This window comes from Archocentrus centrarchus, chromosome 17, assembly GCF_007364275.1.
Source record: "Archocentrus centrarchus isolate MPI-CPG fArcCen1 chromosome 17, fArcCen1, whole genome shotgun sequence".
Taxonomy (NCBI): Eukaryota; Metazoa; Chordata; class Actinopteri; order Cichliformes; family Cichlidae; genus Archocentrus; species Archocentrus centrarchus.
The window spans coordinates 33,772,812-33,783,281 of NC_044362.1; the positions used below are offsets into that span (position 1 = coordinate 33,772,812).

The 10,470-nt window shown below is 45.0% G+C and overlaps 1 protein-coding gene across 3 annotated transcripts in view; it reads left to right on the forward strand.

The window, feature by feature from the left end:
* The window catches only part of LOC115795822 (uncharacterized), a 29,714-nt gene extending 21,817 nt beyond the window's left edge, over nucleotides 1–7,897 (forward strand). For 2 of the 3 annotated variants that reach the window (XM_030751929.1, XM_030751930.1), the window contains 2 exons: nucleotides 1,782–1,868; nucleotides 6,000–7,897. In XM_030751929.1, the coding sequence (XP_030607789.1) occupies nucleotides 6,121–7,791 (1,671 nt within the window). In that variant the 5' untranslated portion in view covers nucleotides 1,782–1,868; nucleotides 6,000–6,120 and the 3' untranslated portion in view covers nucleotides 7,792–7,897. The remainder of the gene's footprint in view (nucleotides 1–1,781; nucleotides 1,869–5,999) is intronic. The other variant, XM_030751931.1, reaches the window with a different exon arrangement.
* Nucleotides 7,898–10,470: the final 2,573 nt, after the last annotated feature.

The following is a 10,470-nucleotide window of genomic DNA, read 5'->3' on the forward strand; positions in this document are numbered from 1 at the left end:
TAGTGCTGTATAAGTAAAATTGAATTGAAAAGGCTGAAGCAGTAATGCATCCTAAAAAAATGAATAATCAACTTTAACCCTACAGAATTAATACCGATTAACATCAGGGGACAATGAAGTGGTATGAAGGAGGCCCCAAATCAAATGTTGCTTAGTGCCACTTCAAGGCTTGGGCCGGATCTGCTGTAGGTGAAGACAGCAGCAGCGGACAGGGAGAGGAGCAGCCAGAGACGCAGGCTTTTGAAAGGGAACCCGGGGGACAGAGTGAGTTGCAAAGTGTAGTATGTAAGCAGGTAGTAACGTTAGGATAATTCAGGGACTTTGAAGTGATGGAGGTAACATTAGCTCTATTACATAAGAATGATGAGCAATGGTGACTGATTAGTATCAGTATTTATTGGTATTTCCATACTTCCGAAATCTGGCAGCCACGGCACTTTAATCTGATAAAATAGCAAACGGTCAAGGCCGAGAAGTGTTGGCTGAGCAGCAAGTGTCCATTTTAGGCTACATCATGGCATTTTAGATATTTAAGTTAATGGTGTCTTGAAAGGCTGTATAGTAGTTTGAATTTGTAGCCTCTATGCTGTGGTTAAACATGTTTTAAAAAGCACTCAAACAAGTGAAATAACACAATTTAAAACTACTAAATGATATGTAAAAGCTTTGCAATATAAGCATTACTAAAGTAAGTTTAAAAAAAAAAGTATAAAAGGTATGCCCACCTTGAATAAGATTAAAACAGTGTCAAATGCTTTTAAGACATACCGTATTTTTCGGACTATAAGCCGCTACTTTTTTCCCACGTTTTGAACCATGCGGCTTATAGCCCGGTGCGGCGTTTCTGTGGATTTTTCTTTAACCACCAGGGGGCTCTTTAGCAGGATATGAATCATGGGACGTCAAAGTTGGAAATCAAAGAAGAAAGCGCCAACAAGTGCTAGCAGCAGGCACAAAAGAGATTTTTTTCAAACTCCCTCATCATGGAAACCACAAAAAGAACTTCCTATGATGCCGCTTTTAAGTTGAGGGCTATCGACCTGGCACTACAGGAGGGAAATAGAGCCGCTGCACGTAAGCTCGGCGTGAACGAATCAATGGTGAATTGACTTGTTATAACTCAAATTTGGGGTTGTCTGTCCCCCTCTGCTGAGTGCCGAGTAATTGTGGAAAACCGAGAGCGGCGGAGATACCAGCGGCTTATAGCCCGGTGCGGCTTATATATGTACGTTTCCAGTTTTTTCCAAAAAATTTGTAGGTGCGGCTTATAGTATGGTGCGCTCTATAGTCCGGAAAATACGGTAGTTGCGGGGCAGTCTAAGCCAAAAATGCCAGGTCCAAATTTTGGTACCAGTCCAGCCCTGGAGATACTTTGATTTATGTACATTTTATCTTTTACCTCAGTTTGTTACCACATGAGCTAATGATGTGAATCTCTAAGAAAGTAGAGAAATGGATTGTATATTACAGTTTTTATATGTCTTTTTCCTGCTGTTATCCTTGTATACATGTTGTTGTGTGCTGCACTGTATGGAGATGCTCCATTCACACAAACATAAGAGTATGGTGTTATCCCTCTGACACCAAGATGAGAAAACTGGTTAGCTTAAACAACAAAGGTGTAAATGAACCATATTGAAGCACCACATCTTCTTTTTTTTTTCTTACAAAAATCAGACTGCTAGGATGTGTGATCTTTGCTTTATTAAAATTAAGAATCAAATAAAGCAGGTAAAGCTCAGGGCGATGAATCTCAGTGTTGGGGTGCTGTCTCACTGCAGAGTCTCCAGGCTGAATCCACCTGTGGATCCTGTGCTGCTGAGAGAGCTCGAAAAGAGAAAAAGGCACACCTGTGTAGCCTTTCACAGGTAAATACATTAGCAAATTAGGTGTGGTTTTTATTGCCCAGTTTAAATTAGTTGTGTTAGCAGATGCTTCTTGCAGATGTTGGAACACTAATAGTTACTTCAATGTCAGCATGGATGTTGGGTGTCGAAGAATCCATAGGTCCCAAATTCCATCCATCCATCCATCCATCCATCCATCCATCCATTCTCTTCCACTTATTCGGGGCCGGGTCACGGGGGCAGGAGCCTAAGCAGAGAAGCTCAGGCTTCCCTCTCTGCAGCCACCTCCTCCAGCTCATCTGGAAGGACCCAAAGGCGTTGTAACAGTCGTAATTTTGGTGTCTCTTTACGACAGTCTAAGCTTTTCGTTAATGATGTCACCAGTGTGCGCCCACCGCTCCTCGGTAGAGAGCGCGGGAGAAACGTTTGCAGACGGACATTTGGCTTGAGGCGGACCTCTAATTTTCTTTCCTTAATTCTTTGTATCGTCACGGGTTGTATGAACACTGCTTGTTTTCATGTGTGGTAATGTAGCAGCCGTTCAACCAGGCTTTATAAGGTTGGTGAGGAATACCTTTATTAAAGGACAACACTGTGGAATTCCCAGTACCAGTGTGGTTGTGCGTTTTTGGCTGCCTGATAAGGACGCCCGCCGCCTCCTCTTCACCACCGAACACAACCCAGACGTTATAGCGTTCTCAGTCCAGCCGAGAGATATAATCTCTCCAGCGTGTCTTGGGTCTACTACGGGGCCTCCTCCCGGTGGGACATGCCCTGAACACCTCACCCAAGAGGTGGCCAGGAGGCATCCAAATCAGATGCCCAAGCCACCTCAACTGGCTCCTTTCGATGTGGAGGAGCAGCGGCTCTACTCTGAGCCCCTCCCGGATGGCCGCACTCCTCACCTTATCTCTAAGGGAGAGACCAGCCACCCTTCGAAGGAAACTCATTTCTGCCGCTTGTATTCGCGATCTTATTCTTTCGGTCACTACCTAAAGCTCTTGACCATAGGTGAGGGTAGGAACGTAGATCGACCGGTAAATCGAGAGCTTCACTTTTACCCTAAGCTCCCTCTTCACAACGACAGACCGGTGCAGCGTTCGCATCACTGCAGAAGCAGCCCCGATCCGTCTGTCGATCTCCTGCTCCCTTCTCCTGTCACCCATGAACAAGACCCCGAGATACTTGAACTCCTCCACTTGGGGCAGGAATTCGTTCCTGAGCCGGAGAGGGCACTCCACCCTTTTCCGGCTGGGGACCATGGCCTCAGACTTAGAGGTGCTGATTCTCATTCCGGCCGCTTCACACTCGGCTGCAAACCATTCCACTGCGAGCTGTAGGCCACCCCCTGATGAAGCCAACAGGACCGCATCATCTGCAAAGAGCAGAGATGAGACTCTGAGGCCACCAAGGAAGAAGCCCTCTGCCACCTGGCTACACCTAGAAATTCTGTCCATAAAAATTATGAACAGAATCGGTGACAAAGCGCAACCCTGACGGAGTCCAGGACCAAGCTCTCACTGTGGTTGTACAGAGACTGAATGGCCTGCAACAACGGGCCAGACAACCCATACTCCCGCAGGACTACCAAAGGATACCCCGAGGGACACGGTCGAATGCCTTCGCCAAGTCCAGAAAGCACATGTAGACTGGTTGGGCAAACTCCCAGGCACACTCAAATATCCTTGAGAGGATAAAGCTCTGGTTCAGTGTTCCGCAACCAGGACGAAAACCGCATTGTTCCTCCTGGAGCCGAAGTTTGACTAACAGACGGACCCTCCTTTCCTGCACCCTGGCATAGACCTTACCGGGGAGGCTGAGGAGTGTGATCCCCCGAAAGTTAGAGCACACCCTCCTGTCTCCCTTCTTAAAGATGGGGACCACCACCCCGGTCTGCCAATCCAATGGCACTGCCCCAGATCTCCACGTGATGTTGCAGAGGCGTGTCAACCATGACAGCCCTATAACATCCAGAGCCTTCAGGAAGTCAGGGCTAATCTCGTCCACCCCAGGGGCCCTGCCACCAAGGAGTTGTTTAACTGCCTCAGTGACCTCACCCCCAGTGATGGTCAAGTCATCTCTCTCGTACCCAGACTCTGCTTCCACTACAGAAGGCGTGTCAGTGGGCTTCAGGAAGTCCTCGAAGTATTCCTTCCACCGTCCGACTATAGCCTCAGTTGAAGTCAGCAGCACCCCACCTGCACTATAAACCGTGTGAGTGGAGCATTGCTTTCCACTCCTGAGTCGCCTGACGTTTTGCCAGAATCGCTTCGATGCCGTCCGAAAGTCCTTTTCCATAGCCTCACCGAACTCCTCCCACACCTGAGTTTTTGCTTTGGCCACTGCCTGAGCTGCATTCTGCTTGGCCTGCCGATACCTGTCAGCTGCGTCCGGAGTCCCACAGGCTAACCAAGCCCGGTAGGACTCTTTTCTTCAGCTTGATGGCTCCCTTCACCTCTGGTGACCACCATCTGGTTTGGGGGTTACCACCATCTGGTTCGGGGGTTACCACCATGACAGGCACCAACCACCTTGCAGCCACCGCTCTGAGCAGCAGCCTCAACAACGGAGATGTGGAACATGGTCCGTTCAGACTCAATGTCCTCAGCCTCACTCGGAAAGGTCTCCCGGACTGGGGCTTCTGCCAGGAGTTCCCAGCGCACCCTCACAATACATTTTGGTGCGCCAGCTCTGTCTAGCATCTTCCCCCGCCACCTGATCCAACTCACCACCAGGTGGTGATCAGTTGACAACTCAGCTCCTCTCTTCACCCAAGTGTCCAGAACATACGGCCACAGATCTGATGATACGATTACAAAATCGATCATCAACCTGCGACCTAACGTGTCCTGGTGCCATGTGCACTTATGGACATCCTTATGTTCGAACATGGTGTTCGTTATGGACAAACTGTGGTTTGCACAGAACAACAAAACACCATTCGGGTTCAGATCGGGCAGGCCGTTCCTCCCAATCATGCCCCTCCAGGTCTCACTGTCATTGCCCACATGAGCATTGACATCTCCCAGCAGATGGAGCACTCTCCAGCACCCCACCCAGTGACTCCAAAAAGGGTGGGCGCATAAGCGCAAACAACAGTCAGGACCCGTTCCCCAGCCCGAAGGCGCAGGGAATCTACCCTCTCGTCCACCGGTGAAAACTCCGACGTACAGGCAGCAAGCCGGCGGGATACAAGAATACCCACCCCAGCTCGCCGCCTCTCACCGAGGGCAACTCCAGACTGGAACGGAGTCCAGCTGTTCTCCGGGAGACTGGTTCCAGAGCCCAGACCATGCGTTGAGGTGAGCCCAACTATATCTAGCTGGTATCTCTCAACCTCACGCACTAGCTCAGGCTCCTTCCCCACCAGACAGGTGACATTCCATGTCCCAGTAGCCAGTCTTGATAGCCAGGGATCGGTCCGCCAGGGCCTCCGCCCTCGGCCACCGCCCGACACACACCTCACAGGAGGGCGGGCCCATGTAACCTCTTCGGGCTGCGCCCGGCCGAGCACCACGGACTAATGCCCAGCCACCAGATGCGCTCCCTTGAGCTCCCTCCCAAGGCCTAGCTCCAGGTTGGGGCCCCGGTAACCCTATCCCGGACAGGGTAAACTGTTCACTTGCTGTTACAAACATAGGGGTCTTCTGAACCGCTCTTTGTCTGGACTCTCACCCAGGACCAGTTTGTCATGGGAGACCCTACCAGGGGGACAAGCCCCCGGGCAACATAGCTCCTGGGATCACTGGGACACACAAACCCGTCCACCACGATAAGGTGGCAATTCACGGAGGAGAGGTCCCAGATTCTCTTCATAAAACCCCTTTTACTGGGATTACATGTAGTAGCATTCCAAGAGTTCCTGAATGTCATTTTGTGCCCATTTATGCTGTATCCTTGTTCCATTAGCCCATCATGGTTAGTAGGTCCTGGTTCCTCAACACCTGACATGGACCTTGTTAATCCGGGTGAAGTCCGAGCTAGTATGGCTTCAGTCATGTATCTCTTGCTCATATTTATATTCTGAGGTAGGCTTTGGTAGCATGAGGGGCCAAGCCTGGGGACCCTTACTGGCCAGGATTCAAACCCCCAACCTATTAAAAACTTCATCAGTTTAATTCTGTGTATTTTTGTATATTTCATGTTTTGCAGATTTGGGCCTGAAGAACACCTGAAGAGCAGAAGCCTGACTACACAGAAGTCTCAGTTAGCATTTTATAAAGAAAGAAAGATTAACAGTACATTCAATAATTAACATATATCAAAACAGGAAATGCTCAGAATTCTCAAAGGAGACAATAGTCCCAAGAGGATTTCAGATGCTGTTAAAAAAAACAGCAAACTACTAAAATCCCATTCAGGATCTCTGCCAGTTTATCTGATTCCTCTGGAAAAGGACAAAGAATTCAGTGTAGATGGATGCAGGAGTTTCAGGTTTGGGAAAGAGTCCAGTAAACCCAGTCGCACTATAATGGTTCTTGGAGCAACTGGTGCTGGGAAGTCAGCTCTCATCAATGGGATGATCAATTATATTCTAGGTGTTAAATGGGAGGATGACTATCGCTTTAAGTTAGTTGATGAAGATCAGTCAGCATCACAAGCTCACAGTCAGACCTCTGAAGCCACTGTGTACAAAATCCACCACCAGGAGGATTTTACAATCCCGTTCTCTCTGACCGTTGTGGACACTCCAGGATTTGGAGATACGAGAGGCATAGAAAGAGATGGCGAGATTGTAGAACAGCTCCGTAACCTCTTCTCTGCTCAGCACGGTGTCAGTGAAATTGATGCTGTGTGTTTTGTAGCTCAGGCTTCTTTAGCACGACTCACAGCAACACAGAAATATGTGTTTGATTCAGTGCTCTCGATCTTTGGCAAAGATGTGGCAGAAAACATCAGGATTCTGGTGACATTTGCAGATGGTCAGAGACCTCCAGTTCTAGAGGCAATCAATGCTTCAGGAGTCCCATGTCCTAAAACCAACGACGGGCAGCCAGCTCACTTCAAATTCAATAATTCAGCTCTGTTTGCAAACAACAAATCATCCGAAGCTGATAGTGTGAGTGATGATGATGAAGGCAGCTTTGATCAGATGTTTTGGGAGATGGGGACAAAAAGCATGAAGAGATTTTTTGCTGCTCTGAATATCATAAATACAAAAAGTTTGACAATGACAAAGGAGGTCCTCAGAGAAAGAAAGCAGCTCGAGAATTCAGTGGAGAATCTGCAGACAAAAGTTAAACTTGGATTAGCCAAGATGGAGGAGTTAAAAGAGATGAGTGAAAAACTTAAAGAAAATGAAGCAGAGATCAGCAGAAACAAGGACTTTGAGTTTGAAATTACTGTCAAAAAACCTGTTCAGGAGGATATTTCTGGCACTGGAAACTTCATCACCAACTGTCAGCAGTGTCATGTCACCTGTCACTTCCCCTGTTACATACCAAATGATGCCGAAAAAAATGAGTGTGTAGCAATAGGACCAGATGGATGCTGTACAGAGTGCCCAGGCAAATGTATCTGGTATGTACATTATAATCAGCAGTACAAATGGGGATATGAAGACGTCAAAGAAAAAAAAACAATAAAAGAGCTGGAAGAAAAGTATCGGATAGCCAAAGGAGAGAAGATGACTGTTCAGATAGTGGTTGACAACCTTAAGGATGAGTATAAAAGTTTGCAGGATGAGGTGGTGAAACTGATGCAGAGATCTGCAGAGTGTCTGAACAGACTCAAAGAGATCGCACTGAAGCCAAACCCTCTGTCCACTCCAGAGTACATCGACATGCTCATTGAAGGAGAGAAACATGAGGGCAAACCAGGCTGGAAGGAACGAGTTCAGGCTCTGATGAAGATGAAGGAAAAAGCAGAGACTATGGCTACTGTAGAGAAAGGAGAGAAACTCCTCCATCACCAAGAATCACTTGATGTTAAACCTGAGCCATAAATCATACTGAGTGAAACAGTGATACAGGGCAGAGTTACAGCAATTTGTAATTTGTGCATTTTTTAAATTCTAATAAATATGGGCTTCACTTGTCTGCACTACAGCAAGCAACTAAAAACCTAAATAAGTCATAATGACAGTAATTATCTTTTATTTACTGGTTTAACAGAATTTTTTTACTCCTGTTTGTTTGACACACGCTGCTCTTAGCATCATAATATTGTTTCTTTATATAGAACTAAAATGTAATAATTTAATTAAAAATGATATTTCCCCTTTTAAGCCTAAAAATTTTGCAAATCTGGGATAAATGTAAACTGAAATGTTACTGATGGATGAAATGTCTGTTTTGAGTTATATTTTACTGTAGAAATCACATGGCTTCTAGTGCATGATGGAGACATTAGTAACAAAGTGTAATAAAAATGTAACTAACTCAGCTTTTGTGCTGATCCTTCATTAACACCTCACTGCACCTCCATCAGTACATCCTGCTCACATTATTTTAATGTGTTGTCACTGCTTTGGTCATCATCATACTGCTGAGCTCTCCCTATTTTTCCTAAAAATAACTACAGTGACAGAACTGAGTGGTACTAATATGATGCCTTTCTACTCACACACTCAAAGCACTTTCTATCAGTCTCAATTACCTGCTCACACTTTCACACAGTCATAAAGCACTTCAGAGCTCCATGGAGGTTCTCAAACTACTTGCCATTTTAATGTAACATGGGTTACAACTATTGCAGTAATGCAACAGAAAATTGTCACAATAAATGACATTAAATATTTAGTTTTAATTATATAATTCATGTTGCAAATATCTTGTAAAAGAAGGTTGAAACATAACATTAGTTCACCAATCAAAAAGTGAATTGTGGGAATGCCCCTTTAATGTGCCCTTCCCCCTTCTTCCCATGAGTGTAGTTAGTGTTGGAGGGAAAGCAATCAGTGATGCCAGAGAAGCGATGTAGCTGTGCGCATTGAAAACATTTTCTCTGGAAATACTGAGGTGACTGTTGAGACTCTGGGAACAATAACCAGCGAGGTTTTGGCCAGGATTTTTTTTGTGTGTGTTTCTGTTGTTGGGAAGAGCTTTGTGGGTGTTGGACGAGGCCTGGGTTTCCCTATTCCTCTTCTTCGTGCGGTGGCTGAAGACGACACGCACACAGGATATCAGATGGTGAGCCTGACCCATGAGACTCGAGCTTAAAGACACTACAGCAACCGGATCAACAGAATACGGTTTGATATTGCTCATAGACAATTTTGTGTGCCCCTGTTTTGCAGCTTTATGGAAGCAGGATTCTAAATTTTCCCTGAACTGAACTGAATGTGAGTTATAATATTGAACATTGTTATATTTCATGCTGTTATTGTTGTTAAAGTAGATTTTTCTCATACTACTACTTGACAATAGTTGTGAATGTTTTTTGTTCAATGTTTTTGTCTTATTAAAAGTGCTTTCCATTTAAGGGTTTCTGGTTCTGGTCTCGTCACTGTGCTTTGCTCCACCGCTCCCATGAACCTAGAACTGGTCCAGTAGCTCATACATCTGTCTTAAAGTGACACAAGAGCTACATTATTCATTTTGAGTTCAAATCTAAATCCAACAACCAATAAGCCTTTGACATGAGAAGACTCCATCTACCCACAATGCACTAAACTCACTCCTCCAGCTGTACAAACTTCACCCACACTGTGCTGAAAGTCACAACAATATATTAATATAATGTTATTAATATAATATAATATATTTTCTAAATTTCCAGAACATTCAGACAATAACCTACTGTTGGGTCAGTTTTATAAAAATCATATGTAGTGGCCATTTGTCCACATCAAAACCCAACAAATCAAATGGCCACTGAGGCCCCTCAGGACCGGATCTTACGCAGGTCAAAAAGTCTTAAAAATAACACAATGTCCATTTAAAAGTGCATTTGGGTCGGTTTATTCTCCATTACGCAGCAAACTTACAGACATAAGCAGTTTGGTCTGCAGCCTCTCTGTCGCCTGGTAAAAAAAACATATGACCCGGTGCCTGCTGACCCCTCCCACTTGACCTGCTTAAGTAAATTAAGTGTACGCCTGCTTAGCCATAAACCCAAAAAGTGAACCCAAATTTACCAGAAGAAAAATAAACTATAAACTTAACCTTAGCAAAAATAAACTCAACACTTTAATCCAAAAAGCACAAATAACCCACAAATAGCTCCAACATCATATGATGTGGAACAAAGTTCAGTCATTGTTTATACGCATGCTTTCTTCAGCAAACCGCACGTTGTTCATCTGAGGTTCACCTCGTTGGTAAGGATCAAATGATTTGTTTAATGTTTTTCATGTTTTGATCAGCAAATCCTGAGACCTGAGAGAGGGTGTAGTTTCTTTTCCACATCAGAATCAGATTTATTTTTGGTCAAGTATGTTTACACACACAAGGAATTTGGTTCCAGTTGATTGTGTCTCTGTACTACTATAGAGTGTCATATAATTCAACATAAATGCTATACTATATACAAATACAAATCTAAGAAAAGGAAGGAAGGTGCAGTGTAATTTAAGAACTATACTATACAATATACAAATCTAATAAATTAAAGTGTAGTGTGCATTGTGGTATAACATCAATATTTCTATTCTGTACGCATTTAGGCAATGTATGTAGAGATC